At 41.6% G+C, this 25,229-nt stretch overlaps 2 protein-coding genes and 1 long non-coding RNA gene across 4 annotated transcripts; 2 read left to right on the top strand and 1 right to left on the bottom strand.

The window, feature by feature from the left end:
• The first annotated feature begins 574 nt into the window (after positions 1-574).
• Positions 575-25,229, top strand: DEGS1 (delta 4-desaturase, sphingolipid 1). Its single transcript, XM_030034558.2, has 4 exons — positions 575-594; positions 19,209-19,301; positions 20,343-21,085; positions 23,367-25,229. The coding sequence occupies exons 2-4, from the start codon at positions 19,220-19,222 to the stop codon at positions 23,511-23,513; spliced, it is 972 nt and encodes a 323-aa protein (XP_029890418.1). The 5' UTR covers positions 575-594; positions 19,209-19,219; the 3' UTR covers positions 23,514-25,229.
• Positions 824-14,111, top strand: FBXO28 (F-box protein 28). 2 transcript variants are annotated; one of them, XM_041128278.1, is made up of 6 exons: positions 1,016-1,081; positions 2,434-6,786; positions 6,889-6,998; positions 7,996-8,134; positions 10,385-10,580; positions 12,380-14,111. In XM_041128278.1, exons 2-6 carry the CDS (start codon positions 6,772-6,774, stop codon positions 12,772-12,774), a joined length of 855 nt encoding a protein of 284 aa, XP_040984212.1. In that variant the 5' UTR covers positions 1,016-1,081; positions 2,434-6,771; the 3' UTR covers positions 12,775-14,111. The 2 variants fall into 2 exon arrangements, with proteins under 2 accessions (XP_029890417.1, XP_040984212.1); XM_030034557.2 differs by lacking the exon at positions 2,434-6,786 and having other exon boundaries at positions 824-1,081.
• Positions 7,909-18,746, bottom strand: LOC115349826. The gene is made up of 3 exons (XR_003926237.2): positions 18,186-18,746; positions 16,571-16,749; positions 7,909-8,126 (listed from the first exon to the last, which is right to left on the bottom strand). It is a non-coding gene; the product is annotated as an uncharacterized LOC115349826 (long non-coding RNA).

The raw sequence follows: 25,229 nt of genomic DNA, 5'->3' as shown, positions 1-25,229 counted from the left end.
CGTTCAAGAAGCGTTTGGATATATATATATATGGTTCAACTTTTAGGTTGCGCTGTGTGGAGCGAGGAGCAGGCCTGGATGATCCTCGTGGGTCTCTTCCAGCTCAGGACAGCCTAACGTCTCTGCGAGCTCTTGCAGCCTCCTCGACCGCCTTACTCTTGTGTCTCTTCTTCCACAGAGCGGGAAGAAAAAAGCCCTGTAGCTTCGCAACGACCCGCGTAAGGCTAACACGCAAAAACCCAGTTGTGCGGGGTGGGACGGCTGGTGTAGGGGGCTCAGGGTGCCATTCCCAACCCCAGCCAGCAGCGGTTGCTTGTGTACCTCATGCAAGGAACCCGACGGGCACGCGGTGGTATCTCCCCCTATCGAACCCCGCTCGTGCTTTTATCCTCCACCGCCTTCGCCGGCAGCGGGAGCCAAACTTCCGTGACAGAGGGTACGACAGATGTATTTCCAGCCGTTTGTTTTAAATCTGCCGCTGGTGGGGTGCCCGGCGCTAGGGGGGAATCTCGAGCAGCCTTCCACGGCGCCTCGGGGCCCTCCCTCAGTCGGCGGGAGGGTCCCCGGGGCCGCGGCCCGGCGGCGGTGGCCGCCCCCCCCCTCCCCGCCCCTGCGGGCGCCTCAGCGCCTGCGGCCGCGCTCCCCGAGGGCGGCCCGGGGCGGCGGGCGGCCCTGCAGGGGGCGCTGGCGGGGCGGGGCCGCCGAAGGGACGGCCAACGGCCGCCGCCTCCCACGCCGCTCTGCCGCCCCCAAGCAGCCGGGCGCGGCGCGGCGGGGCGGGGCGCCCCGTCCGGTACAAACGGGGGCGGAAGTGTCGTCAAAGGAAGGCTTACTCCCCTCCCTCAGTGGAGGAAGGACGGGCTCCAAGATGGCGGCGCCGGAGGAGCGGCTCCTGTCGGAGGGGGAAGGCGGCGCCCTGGGCTCGGCGCGGCTCTCCCCGCCCCCGGTCTCGGAGTCTCCCGAGGCTCTGGCGCCCTTGGAGCCGCCGCCGCAGAGCAACACGCTCATGGGGCTGCCCATCGTGGCCATCGAGAGCATCCTCAGCTTCCTGTCCTACGATGAGACGAGCCAGCTCCGCCTGGTAGGGGCCGGGGAGGGGAGGGGAGGCGGCGGCGGGGCGGGCGAGCGAGCGAGGAGCCCTGCTGCGGCTGGGACCCGGGCCCGCCGGGGGAAGCCCGCCTCGCTGGGGGGCTTTCTCCCTTCTCCCCAGCCGCCCCCGAGACTCGGCTACGGGCATGTAGGTGTGTGCCTCCCTGCGCGCGTTTCTAAGGGTCTTCTACCGTCTCTTACCTCTTTCATTCCGCTCGCCCTCGGTGAGAAATTACCTGGGCTGCAGGAGGCTTTTTTCTCTCCTAGTGACCGCTTTTCTTGGGGCGATAGTCTATTGTGTCTCATGTGTGTATTTATTTTTACCTATAGAGCTTGAGGCTACAAGCATAGAGGATGGTGAGCCTGCTGCTCCAAGGACCCTACCCTATCTAGAAATGTGTGGGGCAAAAAAAAGGCATAAGGAAGCCCTCGTCTGCCTGAAAAGCTGCCTGCTTCTTCCAGTCGTAGTAGTAGATCTAATAAAAGATATTACCTCTACCTCCAAACTTTATAATGCCAAAAAAAAGCGCAGCTGTCGGTGAGGAGATCAGTGTATATCAGTCTTTAACTGCCTGCATAAGGACTCTGATGTAAACTATGACATAATATGATAAGCTGCTATCTTACTGAATTTCCTATGAGGTTGTAAATGGAATAATAGTGAGGGAATTAATGCATAGCTTATGTAACCATCAGTAAATTTGCATGTACTGTACTGTTTCTATCTTAAGAACTCTATTAGCCTAAACTGGATAATATTACAGGCATATTTCTGCAGAAAATCAGACTGCATGTGTCCTGGATCAGCAACCTGAGGTGTTGCATCCTGACTGGAACTTTAAACTGAAGGCTTTTCATGCAGAAAATCTGTCCTTATTTATACTGCACCAGCTACACCAGTACCTAAATATTTCTAGCATGCTGTCAGTCCACTAAAGACTTTTGCTGCTTCCATAAGAGTAGGTAGTGGATCTGTGAAAAAGATGTAGTACTGCCTTTTTGGATTGCAGCCTCTGCTTTTGAGTATTTACTCTTTGAATGAAGGGAAATACATAGAATGTTTGGATATGCTTAGTGTTGCCTGGTCTGTATTGCAAGTCTTGATGCAGCCCTTTGCTGTGACTTTCCCATTGCGTTTTATAAATGGTAGTACGCGTGGGAGCTATCACAACTCAATAGAAGGGTTTTTTTTCTTTCTGTAGGGCTAAGTTACTGTTTGTAAGCAATGCTTTGTCAGCAGTGAAGCTTAGAATAGGAAAGATGGTGCTGTAAGGACTAAATCAGCTATTTATCTCTGTGCTACTCAAGAAGTAAAATGTAACACTTCTATGCTCTCTTATGTAGAACCTGCAAGTTCATTTTTCCAGAAGAGGACTGCCCCTTTCAGAAGTTTCAGAAATATGCAAAACCAGACTGGATAAATAGCAACCTTGACGCACACATAGAACAATACTAGACGTAAAATGAAGGAAACTATTTAGTTGGTCTTTCCCTATTTTTAATTTTTGAGTTGACGACGGCCAAGAAGCTTAATCTCCATCAAATTCCTTACTGTTCCCTTAAGCACATCAGAAGGCATTATGAGCATTCTTCTGAGAAGAAAGTACACTTGTCTTTGTTAACCAGCAGTAGTGTAAGGAATCAAAGCCCTTCTGGTTTGACCTAGTGAAAAGTGCAGCTCATAACCACATAAGCTTGATCAGCTAGGTCTTTCGGATGGCCATTCAGAACTAAAGGTGTTCTTTTGGCAATTCACTGAGAGGAAGAGACCGGATGTTTTACATGACTCCAGATGCTGTTGACAGAGAATTAAGGTAGCCTTTAAAAAAGAAATGCCTAGGCATAAATTCATAATGAAATTTCATGAATTCCAGTTTTTTAAAGGCTACAAGTAGCTTTGGGAGACACTTGTATATTCCTGCTCTAAGATCTGCCTTGCAGAAACAGTAAATTTTTCTTCTCTGTGGGAACTGACTTGAGCTGCGTATCAAAGATGAATGAGTGTATCTTGTAATGAGCAGTCTTCTGCTAAAGAAACATTGCAGGACCACGTTAATTGAATGATGGAGATTCAGTTGCTTAAGTTTCATGCATATTAAAAATGTGCCCAAAAGCAGCCTCATTAACCCCTTAGAATGTGGCATTCCATAGGATAAAGCATCTTGAGGAATGTAGGAAGATATGATTCAGGACATCAATCAGCCTAAACAAAGTTTGATCATACATGTGTAGGTTCAAAATGTGGATTCCTAAACTGATCGCTCTGATGCATTCTCTGGATCCCAGCATTGAAGGAAACGGATGTCCTCATCTCTTTCTGGATCTTGAGTATGTACAAGAAGACAGACTAAGGAGTTGACTGGGTGGGAGGATGTAGAACATCAGGAATTTTTCAGATTAATATAGAGATAGGAACCTGTATTGTTTATACAGAGCATAATCTAAGGCTTAAGGTCTGTAAGTCTTTTTCTGTCACCAAAGGACAAGGTAAAGAACGTTTCCTGATTATTGCCATCAGGCAAGGCAAGACCATAGGCCCCTCATTGTCCAAAGAAGCACTTGCTTTCCTGAGCACAATGCTTTCTGCTATTCCTGGCGTTACTGCATTTAAAAGCGTAAATGAAGCACCTACTGGTTAAGCAGTGAAGTAGATCTAAAGTAATGGAGACTAAACAATAGGTATTCAGATTGCAATCTTGTCTGAAATTATGCCTCAGTGCAAATCCTGAGTTCTCAAACTTGTGTTCAAATAAAGTGAATGAGAGGAAAAGCAGCAGCATTTTGCTTTCAGCCCTTCTGAGTATTTACTTCATCTGCTTCCTCCGATATGTCATCATAAGTGAAACACAGAACACCCAAAAGATCCTTATGTCTGAAGCTGTAATGTTCTGGACAAGCTGCAGCCTAGTGTGCATGCTGATATGGAAGCTAGCTATCTTGCAGCTTTGAAGGCTTCTTTTACTTTTTTTTTTTTAAATGACTTACAGAAGCTCTGGAATTTTTACCTCAGTGGGATAATAATGAAATTCTTATATTCCAGTTTCTTCTCACTCACATGTCTGAGCTTGGAAATGCACTTCCATTCAGGTGGTTACTACAGTAAGTGTGGTTAAAAACAAACTGTCCACAAGCTCCTTCCATGAGCGCTCTGAGGGGAAGGTTATCTTGCGTTCTGACACGTCAGAAGTGTCAGATTCTGCAGCAAACTTGTGCTTATTTCCTGCACAGCACAAATAAGGACTGATAGCCTTTGGACAGCATGGCTTTAATCTTCCCACAGTTTCAGTAAATCTGTATTTACAGGCATTTCTATTTTAAAGCTTCTTGCTGAAGTCATCAACATTTTGTCACTTACTTATACTTGACCCTAGAAAGATGTTATGAAACATGGTGTCTGTGTAGCCTCTAAGAAAAAGAACATATATTGAATCTAAATAGTTTAGGATATTTTTATCTCTGTTCTGATAGTGGTTATCTGTTGGTGAAGCTTGGAAGAAATAAGACATGCTTGAGGAGAGGGAAGCTGGTAGTAGTCATCTAGCAGATTGTGTCAGTTTAGTTTGTTTACAAATGAAGTGGAAAATTAGTTCTTTCATAGAAGCTATTATTGCATGTAAGTCAGCATGCTAAGAAGCAACCACCTTCTCATTCTGCTTTTCACATGGACTTGGAATAACTTTCTAACACCGAAATTTGAACACAAGTGTCTGGTTAGACTTGACATTTGAGGAAACTCGGGCTCTTTCAGCTTTATGGCTAGAATAAGAAAATATTCACAAAAATTTGCAAATACAAGTATGAGTAAATTTAACTTTTTACTTATGGTCCATTGAATAGCTAGTATCAAACTGTCTATGAACACTTAAAAGTGTAATAATGCTACTTTGTGTATGACTGCTGACTGTGCAGTCTAAAAGAGGTATATTGTTCCTATAAATACAGATACCATATGGTTTAAATGGTGACATCAAGAACCAGCTGAGAATTAAGAGATGATTGGTAAAATAAGTTGCAAACAGTTTTGGTTTCTGGTGGTACCTGTTATCTGTTCGGTGTTTGGGTTCTAGGCTGATTATTGGCACAAATGTGGTTAATGTCCAGAAATTGGAGCAAATAATTCTTCATGCTGCACAGTGTAAGCAAATGAGCAAGATTTAAAAAATCCAGTGTTTAAAAATCTAGTGCAGTTTGTGTTACCCGTTGCGACTTACCATCTTGGGTGTGGGAGGGCTTCAGCACACGGAAAGGCACTTGCTGCCAGCAGATGTCAGTGTACACATGGTTAAAACCACTCTTTCTGTGCTTCCTCTGAATTTGTAGCTAGTATTGTATCTAGGATTGTTTTTCTTTTGTGCTGAATAATTGCATAGCTAACAGAGCCCTTGTGCAGGTACTAGTTCCTAGTTCAGGGGTTTGGTAGCATTAAAACTACAAGTAAGCTGTAAAGTCTTGTACTCAAAAATGGTATCAGATCTAGGCATCCCTAATGCAGCTAGTATCTTAGAAGAAACGTGACAAATTCCTTCTTCCTGTAGTTGAAGGGCCAGCATTATTTTTTATACACTGGAGATGATTTAGCTGATTCAGTCAATATTAGGGAGAGTGTGCTGAGACTGTACCTCTGTAGTTAGCCTGTCTGATCCTTCGCCTTTGACTGTTAACAAAGAAGATCTAATACAAAGGAGCACAGACAGATCAACAGCAATTGCTTAAAGGTCTGTTAATACAGACCTGTTTGAAAATGGTCAGTTCTTACTTGCAGAACTTAAGCTGCTGTGACTAGCAGAAGACTCACAGAAAGTAGAACTTCTGTAAGTACTGCCTTCCATATAAACAGAAAATAATTGCAGGCTTTTCTGGGAGAAGTGAGAATCTTCTTCCTCAAGGTATAAACTTACACAGACTTTAAAATTATGAAGTGAGTAGTGTATGGAGGGAAGGAGTGTTTATTAAAAAAAAAAAAAGGCAAAGCTAATCCACTGGAAAGTGGGGTCACAGTGGGAGTTGTGCACTTTGGTACAAAAAAAAAAAGTCAAACAATTTCAAAGGACAGTTGGTTCACTAAGCTCTTGCATCTTCAGAGCTGAATTGCAATTGCTTTAAACTTTAGTACGAGTTGGCTTTGTCTTGTAACTGGTTACTTTGTGGAGGTTTAAATTTAGCAGTTTATTGTATTTTCTGCAGCTATTAATGTCCTTTCTCCCTAAATCTGTGGGGAAAAAACAAGGCTATTGGTATCCAACATAGCAAATAAAGGAATATGTTAAAGAGAAAAGAAAAGACTTTTTCTATACAAAAAGGAATCTTGTTTCACATGCATAAGTTTTTAAATTTAATTGTGGCTGTCTTGAAAAACATAAGCCTTAAATGCTAAAAGAAAACCATCATGATTTCTTGTTTTTAAAGGCTGCTTTTTTGAGACTGCAAAATATTAACTTGATCTACCAGAATCACTCTGGAGACCAAGTTGAAAGCCAGGCACAGGCATTTGCAACTTCCATTAAAATCAGAGGAAATTGTATCTGCTTTTATATGGCTGGCATTCAGCCTACTGTCTCGTTATGCAATATCAGGAGATTAATTTGTGAACTGTGTGGAACATAGCTGCTCCTTTTTGGAGTGTCAAAATCATTGTTAGAGATGGTGATGCCTTAAGCTCAACTGCAGTTTCTGCTTCTTGAAATGGAGCAAAAACTGGTAAGAGAATCTTTTGCTACCCAGCAAGTATGGATAAGATAATAGTATAAGTGACTTGTGGCTTTAATTGAGCCTTAAGTTTTTCTTTTTACTTAAATACAGGTTTGTAAGCGAATGGACTTGGTTTGCCAGCGAATGTTAAATCAGGGATTTCTGAAAGTGGAAAGATACCACAACTTGTGTCAAAAGCAAGTTAAAGCTCAGCTTCCAAGGTATGTACTGGTTAAAACTGTAGTTAAACTTAAATGTGCTAGATTCTTTTACACAGAATATTGAAAAGGAATTTCTTGCTGGCTAATTCCACTTATATATCTTAAAAATTTGAGTCACATCTGTTTTTATTTCATTTTTTTCCAAAAGCACCTTGAACCTAAGATCTAATTACGGAATAATGGTGTGGATGAATGTAAGTTGTCATATGCTATGAACTGGAATACTGGAAAGTGTCTCTGGTATTTTAAACAGAGAAAAGAAGAGTGGGTCCTGTATTACTCAACTCTTCTGGCAAATCAAGCAAGGACTCCTAGGAATGAATAAATGCCATTCCTTTTCAAGACCGACTCCCTTCACTGGTGATTTATTTATGACTCTGCTTAAAAAAAAGCAAGGTTTTTCAGTGTCAAGGATTAAACAGGGGAAAAGGGGGGGTTGACATGTGAGCATTACTGGGAGCTAGTTTCTCACTAAAGCAATGTCTTTTCTCCTTTCCAGTGAGTAAGTGCAGATGCTTCTGTGTCCTGTCCTATTAGATTTCCCAGTCAGAGTGAAGAAATAAAATGCTACTTACTGTAGAGATCCTTTGTCGAAAGAGCTTATATCTCAACCTAAACTTTGTAGCAAGCGCTAATAATATATTAAATTTATGTCAATTGCATTGAAGTACTAACTGTAGGAATATGGGGGGATAAAAACATTCACACTGACTCAGTGTCTACTGCTAGTTAGTACTGAAAGCTTGTTTTTAAATAGTCCTAAATTACATATAGGTCTTATGGATCACATAAGGCGTAGTAATTATTTAGAGAACAAATTTTGTCTGAGAAAGTGTAGTATGCTATTCCTAGCTGGTTGTCAATCTGTATCAGTTATTTTTCCACAAGGACAGAACTAATGTTAGTGGTTACATTTTCAAACCTCAGAGCTGATTGTTACAGTTTCATTTTGTTGACTCACTGTTAAATCAGTGTCACTTAATGGTCTGTCTTCTAGACGGGAGTCAGAAAGAAGAAACCATTCATTAGCTCGTCATGCAGACATCCTTGCTGCTGTAGAAACGAGACTCTCTCTGTTAAATATGACTTTCATGAAGTATGTCGATTCCAATCTATGTTGCTTCATACCTGGAAAGGTAAAATGTAGACTATATTCTGTGAATGTTTGTCTGTGTTTAAAAAATATAATTGTGTAACAATCTGGGACAGCTGGGACAAATTTATATAATGTGTGTATATATGTATATTGAAACTGTGTTTCAGATACTTTTGCAAACAAACACATAAGGCTATACTCTGCTATAACAGGCAGTCTGAAATGGATGAACCAGACTATATCTTAATTATTTTAAACTTGATTTCCATTTTCCCTTAGATTCTCTCTTAATTCTGACATTTGACTTGTGGCATATACATCCTATACAACATTTTACAAGAAACATGTGATATGTAGGGTTTACTACCCCAATGTAAAATATAAATTATGCAAGCAAGATTTACATTGGAGATACCACTGTTTTATAAGCTGCGAAAACAGAATAGCACAGGGGAATTGACAAAGTCATGATCTGAGGAAGACTGGTACAGCTCAGGGTTGAAACAAGATCTGTGAACATTAACCTAATGCTCTATTCATTGATCTTTCTGTGTAAGGTTTGGATATGTTGCTATTAATTTTTCATGGGCAGATAATGGAATTGCACTGGGCTGAATGGAAAAGTTAGCTGTAGGATTCAGGTGAAGCATGGCAGGGATTTTTACATTCAGTACAGTAGGATAAGCTGTTGGGATGAAATGTATTTTTATCTTGAAGTAGTAACTTAATTTCTGTATACTCTTGTTGACTTGATATTTAATTTTAAATTAAATCATTATAGTTTAATATATTTGTGCTTATTTGACTTTATATTTTTGTATGTACCATGTAGTTTAAAAAATATAATATAAAGTCAAATAAACTTAAGTCCTTGATCTCACATAGTAAATGGAATACTTAAATGTTGCCTTACTTTTTTGAAGAGTAGACAGAAAAGCAATACTCAATCTAGACCTGGGGTGTGCAGGAGTTGGGCAAGTGAGCTTGCCAGCCATTTTCCTTGTGGACACTGAGTCATAAGGACCTTGTTTGTATTCTGATATAACATCTAAAAAGTTCGGGGGTTTTTTTAGTTATTTACTTAGTGTATGAGCTTGCTAGTGTTGCTGCGCTCTCAGCACAGTTACCAATTCACCAGAAAATCCTATTTTGGTTGAGCAGATTCAAGGCTTAGTGTCCACTTACAGTCTGGTTTTCCCCTCAACCTGCCCTGCACCCCTCAGGAAATTTTTTTGCATGAAGCCGCCACAGAACTGTCAGGAAGTCAGTTTGTGTTAGAATATGTGAATCCTGATTTGAGGCTCGGCATACTGTGTGAGGGTTCCTGGTGATAGTGGAGCACTGCTGCAAGATTTTATATTGAGGCTGGCAGGAGAATGCTTTGAGGATGTTGTTGCTAACAGGATATAACGTGGCTAAAATTAGAGAAGTCTTTTTTTAAGATTGTTGCGTGATGAGACACTTCACTCTTGTCTAGCTTTTGCAACTTTTTAGCTAAGCTTCCTTTATTAAACACAAGATGCAACTCTATTGTCTTAGCTATGATTCTAAGTCCTTAAGACCTGTGTTCTTCAGGAGACTCTTCAACCATTCTTAATCCTGTGCAAAATACCTGTGTCAGTAGTTTTGGTAATAAGAGACCAGCACTGCTATCTTGACCTGCCTCAGACTATAATTCATAGATTAGTGAGACACCTTTCATCTCTATGTATCTCTCCTAACCAAAGGGCTTGTGAAACCTGTTAAGAGGGTGCTTACGTTCTCCGTCAGCAGTGGATTGATGTTTTATAAATTAATGTATTTTGGACTTAATCTGAATTTGTAATATTTTGGGTGTATGCAAGTGGACTCAAGTAAATACAGCTCTTCAGACTGACATGATGATAATTCTTGGTACTCTGTTCATGTGTTTCATAACTGGCTGGGGGAGTGACTGCTCTGCATTGTGGCTTAGAGTATCTTGCTTCAGGTTCTCCAAAAAGAAATGATTATGCTCAGCTGAATATAAAATATATAACTCAGAACTTGAGCATGGGTGTAGTAAAACAAAACTTCACAGAATGAGCGTTATTTCATGAGTTTGAAGAGAGTTGCTGTGATAGATCAAGTGAATAGCTTCTCTGATATATCATGCACAGCACTTAATTTCAAAATGCTGATCTAGAACTAAAGCACACGGTGGTATGCAACAGTTATGTAGTAAAAGCCCCTGAATATGCCAGCACTTCTAGAATGATGTGAAATAATATTGCCTTTATCAGAAAATCCTAATTCTTCTTAAATGTTTTAGGTAATAGATGAAATTTATCGTGTGCTAAGGTATGTAAACTCTACAAGAGCTCCTCAGAGAGCTCATGAAGTTCTTCAAGAACTAAGGGACATTTCCTCCATGGCTATGGAATATTTTGATGAGAAGATTGTTCCAATACTGAAAAGAAAGATGCCTGGGTCAGATGTATCGGGACGTCTGATAGGAACTGCCCCAGGTATTAATTCCAATGTTTAGTTAAGTTTTGTTTAGTTTTTCTGTAAGAATTCACAGCACACTATCTTTTTAAAGCTCCCTCCCTTAAATGCGAGCTTTATTACATGAATGTTGATGATACTTGTTTCTTAAGAATACTAACTGAAATTCATTTGCTTTGAAATTTAAGGAGCCTTTGTACTACCAAAAGAACAGTCACTTGAATGTATGTTAGAATTATGCATAGTGTGTATTCATTAAACAAACGCTTTTGTGCAACCAATGAATGAGACTTTATCATTGCACTTGGTTGAAATTTGGCACGAGATGACAACTCGATGCCTTTTATTTTTAGGATGATCAGCAAATGAATTACCCTGAGCTGTTGTAGTGCATAGAGAGCTAGAACATACCTGTTTGTGCTTTTTTACTTTCCTGGGGCACTAAGGTATACACTGACAAGCAAAATACTTATGGGTAATAGTGAAAAGGCAATTAAAATAACAGTCTATAAACAATTAAACTAGTCCTTCGTATACTCGGTCAGACTTCCCAGAACTTTTGTGAACCAAAGTCTACGGTAGTTGCCTCATACAATGGCCAAAAGCAAAAGGTTAGCAGAACTGTAGTGTTTTGCCTGTGCTGAACATCTTCACACTTGTTAGGAACTGTGAAATTAACTCTCTGAAAGGATAACTTAATAAAAATTAAAGAAATTACATCTTAAGCAAAAATGATAGACTTAACTGTAGGAGCTGCTTGTTGTTTCTAGTATGTCCTGTCCATCCTTTTAGCCATAAGTGTGTATACCACCTCTTAATTATATTCTGCTAATTCCACCTCAATTCCATTGAGTCTCTCAGTTGAGGAAGTATTGCCTAAAACCATAGCTGATGTCAACTGGCTTTTTAAGGCCAAGGCTTTATGTGGCATAAAAATGCCTATCTTGTGTTGAGGGAGGAGCATAACCTATCTAATGGCAACCTTTCAGTGTCACGAAACTGTAGCTATGCTGGCATCTTAAAGGGGGAAAAAAAGAGGAGGAGGAGGACTGTTCTAGGCTGTTCCAGACTTTTCTGTCTTTGTAGCACTTAAAAGTCACATCTTACTTGCACAGCATTGCTAGAAGAGTAAAATGATAGAAAAAGTGATAGATATCTTTTATGATAGAAAAAGTGAAAGAAATTACACTGTAGCTGTTAGTCTCCTTGATTTGCAGGAACTTTATTAAAATCAACATACCCAAGCTCAAATTCCAGTATGGTTTTAGTACTTAGGAAGAGTGATTCTAAAGAAGCATGGAAAATAAATTCCTTTCTTCTAAAAAGTAAGTTAAATTGAAATATCTTGTTAAGCCCCAAACCACAAAATTTTAGAACTTTAGCTGTCTGCAACTAAGACAGCAGAACTGTACTGCTCTATTGAAATGTATTTATTTAATATAACTATTCTGTAATAAGTAATTTATAGACATGTGGGGTTTTGACTTAACATCTGTGACCCTAAGTCTAGATGACAACGTAGTACCTCTACGTAATTTTTGATACAGCAGAAGAGGGGGGCTTATATACAGAAAATGAATGATGAGCTGTTTTCCAGACTACTGAAAATCTAGGTATTTTAAATTAAACTAGTTGTGTTCTGAGATATATGCTCGTTAGACACCTAAATGACTGTAAATCTGTTTACATGTTCACATAGCTTCCAACCAGTATTCAGATTCATGTTTGGGGAGTGGGGATAAGCAAAATATGAAAACTGGGACACAATTTCTGCCTTTGTCTTAAAGTTGTAGAGGATTAATCACAGTTTTCTCTGAAGTTCCAGGGCCTTCTGCAGCACTGACAACAATGCAGCTGTTCTCCAAGCAGAACCCTTCAAGACAGGAAGTCACCAAACTCCAGCAGCAAGTAAAAGCGAATGGCACGGGCTTGACAGCACTAAAGCGGGAAATCTCAGAGCTTCGCATCAAAGTGCAAGAGCAACAGAAGCAACTCCAAGATCAAGATCAGAAACTGCTAGAGCAAACCCAAATCATAGGTGAACAGAATGCCCGATTGGCTGAGCTTGAACGCAAGCTGCGAGAGGTAATGGAGAGTACAGTAGGAAATTCTTCAGGTTCTGGCTCAAATGAACAATCTCCTAGAAAACGGAGGAAGGCGGTTGAATCCACAGACTGTCCTAGGAAATCTAAACGCCTTCGAAACAGAAAATAACTTGGGAGTAAATGACATCTTCAGGAGGACACACTGCTTTAGTAGCCCAAGCAGGTCTGCTTGTTTGGATACTGTGACTAGCTTCATGGTGTCACTTAGGCTGCTGGCTCTTCAAAACACCACTTAGACTTGAACAGTAATTTTCTTTCATTGAGACTTTTCCCCTGCTTTCTGTATGGGTGGGCCTAATGCACAGAATCTTTAAGATTTGCAATAGATACATACTAACCAGACCTGCTCTGTTATGTTTTGAAGGGTTAATCTTTTTTTCTGTGCAGATGTGTTTAAAGTAAACTTATTTGTGTTTATGCATATGTTCACATAAAATCTTAAATAAATTCAGTCTTAACTGACTAAAAAGTTAAGCGTAAAAACAGATGTCCTGTTCACTTGAAGGAAAGATCCACTTTTAAAAAATCTTGTTTTAGAGAACTTGACCTTTTTTGTTACAAGTGACCTTGTCTGGAATGTCTGAAAAGTAGTTAATACTTTTTAGGGATCTCTGTAATGAGTAAAACTGACTTCTTAAGCTACAGTATTGGCTATATATTTTTGTAAACTTACAAGGAAGGGCCTTCTATCCAGTCTTCACATGCACACACCCTGGTTCTAGGTCTTGGGAGCCATATTCTACATTTGCATGGATAGATGCATGTGCAGCTTAGTCAGCCTGCTAAAAGCACTTGCCTGAAATTGTTCTTAACTCTGGGAGAGAGCACAGATTGCTATAAAGCAATTTCTTTGTTCCTCAGCCATAACTTAGCATCTGCTTTCAGCACAACTGCTTTCTTACACTGAGGTGGTCTTATGAAGCTAGTTGCAGGAGAGTTTGAACCCAGGCTATCTACCACTTTCACTGCCTGTACATTGCAGGTATTGTTAGCCAAAGCTGAAGAATTGAGAAGCTGCCTATGCATCACTTGATTCATAGGCCAACATCTAATAAGTATCAGACAAATTGTCCCTACAATAACCAAGCTCAGGGGGACAACATCATTTGAATGAAATGCTGTATTATGGAAAAACTTAAAACTATTTTGTGTGTATGTGTTGGGGGTGGGGTGGGATAGAAGTTTCTCTGTAACACTGATGACAATATTCTAAGCTTTCCTTACCCTAAAAGGTAAATCACTTCAGACAAAGCTTTAATTTCTTTTGCACTTCTGTTTTGAGCTTGTAACTGGAAAAGCATGTCTTGCACTGTTCAATCTCTCTGGTCACTTTAACAACCTCAGAGTTGTGTACAGTGATTTCCCCCCCATCTGTATATTTTTGGAACATTATACAAATACCATTGTCCTTGTTTTTGTTTTAATGTACTAAACTATGTAGCTTTATCATTTGACTTATGTTTTCTTTTTTTAATCAGCTGCTGCTTTGGGTTTAGGTGGTACTGAATTCAACTTGGTGGGGCATTGAAAATGCAAGTGCTGCATTTATAGCTGTTCAAAATTACCATGGGTTAAAGTGCAGGTTTCTCTTACGTTTTGTATGGCTGTCAGCATAACGTAGTGGTTGTATTTAAATCACCAAACAAATCAGAAATTGTCTGGTCAAATGTTACATAATCGTGGGAAAACTGACATTTTTCCTGAAACTTCAGCTACAATTTCTACTTCTAAAACATATTAGCTCATATCAGAAGAAACACTGCAAATGCCTAATTTTTGGCAGACATTTAATTTTCAAATAAACTTGTTGGGTAGTTTGAATCTTTTAAAAAAAAAAAAAAAAAGGCATGTTTCTTAAGAAAAGCATCAAGGAAATGATAAAAAGTTATCTGGGGGGAAGGTTAAACTGTTAAAAGAGCATTTGCTATTATCTTCCGTGGCTCAGCATTTTTTTACTGTTAAAGATCTCTTTAGATATCTGCTGTTCAGTTTAAAAATACTGGCATACACTTTTATCTTTTAAAAAATAATAATTTTGAGTCAAAGGGTCAGCATGATAGCTATAAATACTGTGTATCATTTGATACAATTCATTTAATGGTCAATCATGATGACAAATTCATGTAATGGTCTAATTACCAGATATTTGTGGTTAAATACTTCTAAACAACTATAAACCTGTGAATTACATTTACTGAAAAGGTTTATTCGTACATCTCTTAATATCTTTCACTTTAGTTTCTTTATTTCTAGAAGATGCAAACAGTCCCGTCTGTCGTTGTCGTCGTCCCCCCCCTTTCACAATATACAAATAGTTTGAGGTTATTCAAGAGTACCATTTATTTATAGGTTGGTGAAGCTCTAGCTGTGCGTAAACTGAGCTGGAAAGAACAACAGCCTATTGTTACATGAAACATTCTCCGTGAATGGTGCCAACTTGGAACCTTCAACTCAAGGAAGTATCACGTGCTAAGGCAACACTGCAAGTTTGCAGGTGCATCCTGGTCCCCTGCGTGCTACCAAGTATAGTAAAATTGAATGAGGCCCATGAAACTTAAGGGCTAGAGGGGATGGTTGCAAGCCAGCTCTGAGAAATGCCATAACAAAGGTACACCACTATTTTGTTTTCACTGCCTGGGGAGTGAGGGAGACACCAGTATTGGGTGGTGCTCAGACTGGAATATACACCAGTAGTACAGATGGAAACAGAATGAAATAATAGTTTAGAGAAAATAGCTGGAACATTAACTTCTGACACCATATTGTCCCCTATTAAATAAAAAAGATGCATTTTGCAATATATGAACAAGCTGATAAATAGCCTGAAGTAAATCACTTTTGATAGAAATTTCTGTGCAAGTTTACATGAGTTGGTATATATATCAGCCTTGGAATGTACACTGTTAGTAGCAATTAGTGATTGTATTATCTGTTTTAGGGAGAACCTCAAACTAGTGAGGCTAAGATGTAGTTTATGAAGTTGCATGAAAAATTGTTTTATTTGCAGCCAGTGTTCAGTTTTAGTACTTGTAGGAAGGGCTGAAACTGAACAGTTCAGGGTTGAAAGAGAAAGCAATAGTGTATTTTATAGTTAGTTTCTTAAAATAGCTTAAAACTAATGAGACTAGCTTTCCTTCTTTTTGAGCTTTCCTTTTTTTTCCCTAAAAACAGCAGCTTGCTTTGTAAACTTCTTTTTGTTTCATAGTAGGGTTGGGGATTTTTTACAAATTTGTGTATCTAGTGAACATGATGAAAATGGTTTCAGAAGATACCACAATGGTACTTTTTTGAGGGAAAAGCTCTTTGCAACCAGGTCTTGCTCCCCAAATTGAACAACTTGTATGTAAATGCAGTATGCAAGCACCTTCTAAACAAGGGCTAATGGATGTAATCAGTGGAAGCCCTGAAGGAAGAAAGACTACCTGCTTAACGAGGTAGATTTCTCAGATTAAAGAACAGATAGAAACAAATGGTAACTTCTTGAATTCTTGCTCAGTACAGCATATTAATTTAATCACAGAAGTTCATTAATGTTGCAAGGATGCCTTCACGTAATTTCTTAATGTAAAAGGTAAGACTGTACTGAACAGAAACTTAGTTGCTCTTACTGAGATCTTCTAACAGTTAATCGTGGGAAGCACTAAGATTGCCCGAGGAATTTTCAACATCAAGAGTCTCTTGAAAATAGGATGACATAGGATGGAGTTAAATGTGTCTTCAGACAGGACTGCCTGATTTCTTGGTGTTCCCGATGGTTTTAAGAAGGTAACTGGCAAATTACAGTGATAGATTATTGTTTTGTTCATCAGTAAATTCAGTTTGGAGTATTTGATAGTAATGTGTCTATTAGTTGTGAACTATTCTGACTCTTTGCAATTCCATTCCTGTACTACTTTGCACCGTACCTGGACCAGCTCACTTGTCAGTGTGCTCTCTGCTCTTGCAGTTGTGCTTACTGGATCTCACCTTCCTGGTTGGGCGGGGTTGTGCTGCTAGCTTTGGTTTACGTGTAACTGAACGCTCTAGGATTTTTGTTCTTGCCTTGTGCCAGCTGAAGACGCGCTAGGTACCGGATCTCTTTGTCCTTGGAAGGGAAAATGTCAGGTACAAACACTGTTAGCTTCCTGAAGACCTAATATATCTGGATTTGTTATATGGGCTGCTTAAACCAGAAAGACTCAGTAATTAAATTGGAAAAACACTTTGCACCCTAGGACACTTGGGCAATTAAATTTTCCAGAACTTTACTATTTAGCATTTTTCATAGTTGTTTAAGCCTTGTTTGGCTGCTAAAGAATGTTTACTTTATAAATCTGGCCTCTTATAGTTAATTACCCTACTGAAACTTGTGGCCATTTACAAACCTATATACATTTGCAGTGCTGTAAACCTGCCTCTGTGTACTGAACTCTTGATACTCTGTCTCTCCTCCAGTGTTCCTGTCAACAGCTGCAACCTTTCCTATCAGCAGACGCATTCGCTCTTTTGGCAGGATCCTTCCCACGGATGAGAAGGTCTTTAGTGCAATGATGGATAGCAGTGCTAACATTTGAACTACAACAAGAAGGGAACATTTTCAGAAACATTACGTACAGTGTTTAGAGTGCAGTTGAGTGAAACACTTGTGATCCTGGCAATTTTTTCAGCCAGCTTCTGCACTGGTAACTCAAAAGCACTTCCTGGTTTATTGTGAAGCGGTCACTGAGCAAAAAGTAAAACTGAACATGCCTCACAAGGACAGAATGCCTTGATGAAACCTAAATTTCTGGTTTACTCTTATGCTGCACCAGCCCTCTCAAAGTCTACGAAATTCAGATCGTGTGACTAAGGAGGAAAAAGCTGTGAATAAACTTTTCCATCTCTCTTCTACATGCTCCCTTTTCCACTTCTAATTCACATCCTAATATGCACAGATTAAAAATGCATGTAAACAAAAATATTCATGAAGCTGTTATGTTTTATAGATCCTGTGCTTTGTCCATTACTTTAGATTGTAAATGTTTTCAACTAGGGATTGTATTTCCCCTACATCTGCATGGTTGCACATGGGACTTTTAGCAGCTAGTACATATTAGCCTTTTTTATTTATGATTACTAATAAAATTTAAGTGATGCATCATAAACCTTGAAATATTCATATTACTTTAATAGATAAGGTACAATTTACTTTGTGATAACTTCCTCTGTTGTTTTTATCACTATTACTGATTTAGATTATTTTGAGTGGATTTGTGGAAAACTAAAATTCCAAGCAAGTAGTCATTTAACTTCCACATAAAGTGATCTTTCTAACTGAACTGTCCACAGTCAATATTACATAAGAAATAGATGGAGGGACAGATCAAATGGAGTTTAGTTCTTACAAAGGAGAAGTTCTTAAAATACCTTGCCACAAAAAGTGAAGAAATGGGAGACCTTGGCACAGACGTTTTGAGTTGTAGTTAAATATCTTTGGGAAGCTTATAGAAGTTTAGATTTTGGACAAATGATACCTAGTCCTTACAATCACACATCTCTTACCTTTGGAAAAGAAAAAATGTTTCTTAAAGAGCTGCCACGAGATGCTATTCCTGTTCCCAGTCTCAAGAAAGCGAGTCGGATGAGACTGCCCGGCCTACCCGTCTGTCTGCGGTGAGTTCTGGGCGGGTTATTCCAACAACTGAGAGGGGCAGAAATCTCACAGACAGCTAAACCTGTATAAACGTCATTAAAGGCAGCAGGAAGCACGGCGGGGGAGGCGAACACGGAGCCGGTAAGGCTTCATCCGCCCAGCTTCTCGGAGGCCAGCTCGGCCTCGCTACCGCGGGGAACGATGAAGGAGCTTCGGGTTCCCCCAGCGCCTCGGCGCGGGAGGGCTCCCGGAGGCAGGGCCGGCGTTACAAGCCGAGAATTTTCTCTCCCTCCTTAAATACGAGGTACGCGTGCGGCGTCACAGAAGGCACCCGCAGCGCAGGCAGCGACGCTGCCGGTTCGAGGCTCGCTCCCTCCCGCGCTCTGCTCCCCTGAGGCGGCAGCGCCTCACCGCCCCCCTCACCCCACAGCCCGGCCCCTCGCGATCCCCCCTCCCCCGCGGCCGGCGCTGGCCGCCCGCCTGCCACGCCGCGGCGGGCGCGGGATGAGTCAGCCCCGCCGCCTCCAGCGGGCGGGCCGCCGAGCGGTCCCGGGGCTGAGCAGTGGGACCTCTCCCCCGAGGAGGGGGACACGCGCGACTTCCCTCCGGCGTGAGGCGGGGGCTGAGGCGCTGGCCCGTGCCTTACCGGGCGGAGGCGCCGGGGGCCGAGGGGAGCCGCCACCCGGCCCCTCGGGCAACGGCTTCGCCGGGCGCCTCGCCCCGCCCCGCCCGGCCAGGCCCCCGCCGGCGGGCGGGGGGGCGAGACGCTCTGGCGGGGGCGGGGCCTGCGAGCCCTGACAGCCGGCAGTAGCCAATGGGGAGAGAGGTCGCGGTGGTGGGCGGGACGCCCGCCGAGCCGCCTCCGCGGCGCTATAAAGTGCGGTACCAGGGGGGTGCCGCGAGGTGGGTGCTGCGGCGCGGAGCCGAGCGGGGGGCTGCCGCGATGGGTAACACCGTCGCCAGAGAGGATTTCGAGTGGGTCTACACGGACCAGCCTCATGCCGACCGCCGCAAGGAGATCCTGGGTGAGGAGCGGGGATGGTGGCGGCGACGGTGGTGCCGTCGCTCCTTGCCGCCGGTCTGCGTGGCGGGAGCGGGGACGGACGGACACGGGGACGACACCCCACAAAATGGCTGCCAGCCGCCCGCGCCGGGGGACGCGGCGGGGAAGGCGCCGCGGCGGAGGGCCCGTCCCTCGCCGCCAGCCGTTAGAGGCTCCCGGCGGCGGGGCGAGGGTGGAGCGGCAGGCGCGGGCTGAGGCGTGCGGCCGGGGCCAAAGTCGGCCCGGGCCCGCGTGAGGGGAGCGGCGCTGGCCGCGTACGTGGAGGCGGGAGCCGCCGCCTTGGCGGCGCTGGCGGGGGAGGGGAGGGGAGGAAGGAGCGGGAGGGCGGCTCGCCGCCTGCGAGCCCCGAAACGTGGGGCGGGCCGGGCTTCCATTTTGAGCTACGAGGCGAGCGCCGAGCAGCCGCGGAGCGGTGCCGGAGGCTGCCGGACAGCGGTGCGGGCGGTGAGGTCACCCCTCCCTGCGGGGGCTGCGGGCCGCTCCCCGCCCGCTGCCGGAGCTGCCGGCTTCCGCAGAGCCCTAAGTGCGGGTTGGAAACGAGCTGGATAATTGATGAGGCGTCGGCTGGTCGTTATAAATGGATCGCTCGTCGTGTGTCGAGGTCGTCGCGGCACCCAATAGCGGTGGTAAATAACCGCGTTTTCTAGTAAGGTTTCTAAATCGGACCTGAGCTTACTTGAGCTCTTCTGAACTACTGGTGGGTTGTCAGTTCAAAGCCATTTCCTTCCTGGGTACGCTGGAGGTGGTACTGGTGCTTGCCATATACGTGCCTAGTTGCTGAGCAACAGAAAAATGTCAAAATGATTTAATTCTAAAGGATTCTTTGTAGCAATAAATGTCACCAGTGGACAGGTGGTGTGTTTTCATTAGCTTTGCAGACAAATCCTAATTGGGAGGAAGGGCAGAAATTACTATGTATCTGCTTTTGTAATCTAACTGGGATAGCTGGCTGTGAGGAGAGCTTCTAAATAATTCCTTTTTTGTTTAATTGTTTCCCATCTAGCTAAACATCCAGAGATAAAAGCGTTGATGAAGCCAGACTACAACTTGGTCTGGGTGGTTGTGTTGATGGTTCTTGCCCAGTTGACTGCGTTTTATCTAGTTAAAGACTTGGACTGGAAATGGGTAGTCTTCTGGGCATATGTTTTTGGAAGCTGTATTAGCCACTCCATGACTCTGGCTATTCATGAGATCTCTCACAATAGTGCCTTTGGCAACAGCAAAGCAATGTGGAATCGATGGTTTGGAATATTTGCCAACCTCCCTCTTGGTCTCCCGTACTCCATATCCTTCAAGAGATACCACATGGATCATCATCGTTACTTAGGAGGCGATGGAATTGATGTGGACATTCCAACCAACTTTGAAGGCTGGTTCTTCTGCACCCGTTTTAGGAAGTTCATATGGATTGTTCTTCAGCCTTTTTTCTATGCGATTAGACCTCTCTGCATCAATCCCAAACCCATTACTCGACTTGAAATAATCAATTTGTTGGCTCAGCTTTCTTTTGATGTTGTGATATATTATTTATGGGGAGTCAAATCCACTTTTTACATGCTTGCTGGTTCAGTACTTGGACTTGGGTTGCATCCAATTTCAGGACACTTCATAGCTGAACATTACATGTTTTTAAAAGGACATGAGACTTATTCCTACTATGGGCCACTTAACTTGCTCACTTTTAATGTTGGCTATCACAATGAACATCATGACTTCCCCAATATTCCTGGCAAGAGCCTTCCACTGGTAAGTTTGCTTCCAAGGTTATTACTTTTTCTTAAAATAAGCCCTACTTTAACTTGAAAATCAGACAGAAAACTGATAGTTAGAAGAATGGAAGTTGGCAGATGAAAAAAAAAACAAACCAACCACAAAACACAAAAAAACAACCAACCAAACAAAACCCCCCAAACCAGACAAAAAACAGATCAATTTCTAAATTGAGTGAAGCAGTGGGTAATTACTTACCATTTTAGTGGTAGCCTGAACAAGCTTCCAATGTGCTGGCTGCTTAAGCCTCTTCCATAAAAGGAGATGGGAGGAAATGCATGTCTTACGCTTTGCACTAACTTTAGTTTTCTGTAATTACAACCAGCTTTCTGTCGTCTTTGGTTTGTAAGCATGCAGGAAACTAGTTCAGAATCTGCAGATACCTTCAGAGATTCATCAGCTCTGTCTTTGAAATCTTAAGGACAATATTGTAATTCATGCTTATCCTTCAGTCTCTTCCATCACTGACATTCTCTGGTGGGGAAAAGAGGTGGTTTGAGGTACTGCTAATGTTTATTGTACTGTTGACAAATGTTAATAGCTTTCTACTTTGGAGCAGCTCAGTTTCCTCTAGTGAGAACCTTTGAACCTTAAGTAAGTATCAGCTGTACATTGACAGAATTAAGGCTTCAAACCTAAGACTTAAACCTGTCACATCTGCATGAGTACCAGGTGTCAATTTTCAAACTAGTTCTCCCCACTTCAGTCTGTGCTAGTTTAAGCAGGAGCTTAATTCTCATTGTATAGGGGTTTCCCAATTGTAGCATGGGAACACAGGGTTCCAGGGTTACACCTAAAACTTACCTTCAGTGAAAAGTGTTTTTCATCAGACACTAAATTTGCAATCTGACAGCAGCTGTGGTGTTTGTATTTTATCTTTGTTATTGTACTTGGTAATAGTAAAACCTTGTAAGCTTGTGCCTTTTGTGCAGTCTAAACTTGATTGTTATTTCTGTTGTCAGTGGTGGAACTGTAGATGAAATAACTACCCAGCACTTCTTTAGCAAGGCAGTTAAATTCTGGAATTGGTTCGTTGAGATTTTGTTTTTGTGTTTTTTGTTGGTTTGGGGGGAAAAAAAAAAAACAAGCCTTGATGATTTCTCTTATTGATTTCATTTTCAAATACAGCTAAAGTTGCTTTAACTCACCTTTGATACCTAGATCTGTGCTGGTGAACCAGCATTTCACTTCTTGCACCAGTACTTAAAATTGTAAATAGGGAATGATTTTTTCCAAGTATTTAATGGCAGAGGTAAATACCCAGCTCTGCTACAGGACTCTTAACCCACAGCTCTGATAAGAAGACAAAGCCTTCTTTTAGAACAGTGTAGTTAATTTGATTGGACTGGACTCTGCTATGCTGTGTGCTAAAGATCACTGAAGTACTTAACACTTGATTCCAGCTGGGGTACTGGTGAGCTGAGAATAATTACTGTTGAATAAAAGTATACTGGCTAGATGCACTATTCTATGGGTGTGATGATGGATCAAAATGATCTTCAGCTCTAAACCAGGCATGCAAATCTCTTGGGTTTGTTTGTTGCTTATACAAATTAATATTTTTTTCTTCTGCCTAAAGCTATGGAGTTTAGTGAAAAATCAGCTTTGTTCCATTCAGGTTTTTAAGGCCTTAGGTGGTTGACCTTAAATATCAGTAAGTATATCTAACTGAAACTCCAGCTCTCTTAGTTTAGAACAGCGGTCTAGTCAGCATGTACATCTGAGAATAAAATCTTTCGAAGCAGTTTATATTCATTATTTAATGTCTGTATACAGAAACAAGATGTTCCTCAGAAATAAGATGTTTTTTCTTCTGAGTGCTGAGGTTTGAAACTAAATGTAAAAATAGCTCTGTTAAATGTCTCTTCCTAGAACTTACAATATCCTTTTTAGTGATACTCATATACTTATGAGCCAGCACTGATCTGAGTCACCCACTTCCACTAGCAACCAAACTGCTTGCTTTTGTGAGCTATATCATTCTGTAGGTAGCACAGTGAAGAGACTTCAGTATGTTAGCAGAGTTTGCTCTGTTTAGCTTCAATGTAAGTGTCACATGACATTTACTTAACCAGGGAGTTGCTTTTTCCTTCAAGAAACTTTCACATTGTAGCACTAGTAGCCTTTCTTGTAGAATCTAACATCTAAAATGAAACTTCTAGTGCTCTGCATTAAGCTACAGGTTGAGGATTGTAAAGTTGTCGTGACTGGTGGTAATAGAAATAAATAGTAAGTAAACCTTGTATCTCCTTTTTAGGTGAAGAAAATAGCAGCTGAATACTATGACAACCTGCCACAATATAACTCTTGGATAAAAGTACTGTATGACTTCGTGATGGATGACACAATCAGCCCATATTCACGCATGAAAAGGCAATTAAAGGGTGAAGTGAAGCAAGATTAAACTTCTGGCAACCAAAACTTTGAAATGTCTGCTTGCTTTAAAGTGGCTGGTATTAGGTCTCCTGCTAAAGCTGTTCACCAGTGTCCTGAATTAAGATCTACAGCAACATAGCAATGCATCCTTAAGGATTTTGTAGCAGACTCCTACCAGCTATAACATTCCTCACAGTCCTCAGATTCATTGGTTTGATGTGTCTATGTTTGCCTAAGGATCAGTGTTATATGCATATTGCTAAATCACTTTGTTACAGAATTTACTTTGGCAGGCGTTAAATCTATATAAAATATCTGTCTGCCTCTTAATATTTTAAAAGGTCTCAACGTAGTACACTGCCCACAACATGCTATTTAGATGACTGTAGTGTTAAAATGCTGTACCTGTTAATTCTTACCTAACATGATTTGTTAACTTAAACCTTCTGTTGAACCTGTTTCCTAACTTATGGGTGGAAGAACTAAATTTGCACAGAAATGTTAAGTCTGCTTTTGTTTAAATATGTAATGTGTCATTTGAAGCATTGCTATAAAGTTCTACCTTTTCTACTGAAAGTACCTTAAAGGAGCAATCTGTCAGAATGAAACTGGCATCTTTGAGATGGTTTGTGTTACTTCCTTGTAAAAAGGTGGGGAATTCAAGGGTATTGCCAACTTTGTGGGTCCCCACCTACTGCCTAAGCTGCTCGTGTTAGCATATAGCTTGTGCAGCTAGCATTTAGAATTGTATTGCGTAAGCCACTAAGTAATTTAATATAACTGATTAGGTTTTTCATAGTGGAAAAATCCTGTTACAGTTTGAGGTCTTCTGATCTGCAAAGGAAAATGATTAGGCTTGTCCTAATGGGTTCTGCTGTTACCATGGTTTTAAATGCTCAGTCTATAAATATTTACTCATTTGGAAGTTTGGCTTATATGGAAAACTGAATCAATTGAAGCTGACACTGTTCTGGCAAACAAGGCTAGCTACAACCACTGATGACTCTACCTATTAGGCATATTAGTCATTTGTGTACACAGAAAGGTGTTGCTAAATGATCTTGGATTTTTTTTTTTCCCCTCTAAACCTACAGTAGCCTACATGAACCCTTGTCGTTCTTGCATATTAAAATGTGGTGAGAGCACAGGTGGTGATATCAAATTCCCTGCTTAAGAAGTTTTTAAATTGTGAACAAAGAATGGATAGACTTGCTGAACACTGAAGAATCTCTACATACCTCAGCACAGTATATTTGCCTTCTATCATCTAATGCATTGATGATGGCTTTAAGCTGTCAAAGATGGCTACAAATCACCCTTAAATCTCAAATGGTGATCCTATGGTGTGTTCTTCACTTATCTGAAAGATGGAATCGATGAAGGTGGAAGCCTTAGCTGCTGTCCATACTGGTCTGCTGTAAGTAACTTAATTTTTAGATGTCTTCAACTCTGCATTTTGGGTTTTTTGGAAGAAGCTGCTTGCCTGACAAGAATGTGTTGGTACGTCTTAACGCTTGCTTGCTTGCAGTCCTGTTTTTAATGTGTATTTTGTTTAAGTGTGGGCCCTTATCTGTGGTTAAGCAACAGAAATGGTATGGAAGTGTGCCAACCACTTAAAAAGTGACTTCATCATGATGCCAATAACATGCTAGGTAGCCAGCATATTGCTCAGGGTACACTGTAATGTCAAAATATATTTTATCCAGTATTTTTACATGTAATTAAAAAGCAAAGATTAAAGTAA

The sequence above is a fragment of the Aquila chrysaetos genome, chromosome 13 (genome assembly GCF_900496995.4).
Source record: "Aquila chrysaetos chrysaetos chromosome 13, bAquChr1.4, whole genome shotgun sequence".
Taxonomy (NCBI): Eukaryota; Metazoa; Chordata; class Aves; order Accipitriformes; family Accipitridae; genus Aquila; species Aquila chrysaetos.
This window is presented reverse-complemented; position numbering and strand designations above follow the sequence as displayed.

Excerpts from the sequence above, each read along its gene's own strand:
- FBXO28 (XM_030034557.2), top strand. The coding sequence starts at position 869 with ATGGCGGCGCCGGAGGAGCGGCTCCTGTCGGAGGGGGAAGGCGGCGCC. Across the intron at positions 6,999-7,995 it reads GTTAAAGCTCAGCTTCCAAG|ACGGGAGTCAGAAAGAAGAA; the intron begins GTATGTACTGGT and ends TCTGTCTTCTAG. Across the intron at positions 10,581-12,379 it reads TCTGATAGGAACTGCCCCAG|TTCCAGGGCCTTCTGCAGCA; the intron begins GTATTAATTCCA and ends TTTTCTCTGAAG.
- DEGS1 (XM_030034558.2), top strand. The coding sequence starts at position 19,220 with ATGGGTAACACCGTCGCCAGAGAGGATTTCGAGTGGGTCTACACGGAC. Across the intron at positions 19,302-20,342 it reads CCGCCGCAAGGAGATCCTGG|CTAAACATCCAGAGATAAAA; the intron begins GTGAGGAGCGGG and ends TTTCCCATCTAG. Across the intron at positions 21,086-23,366 it reads CTGGCAAGAGCCTTCCACTG|GTGAAGAAAATAGCAGCTGA; the intron begins GTAAGTTTGCTT and ends TCTCCTTTTTAG.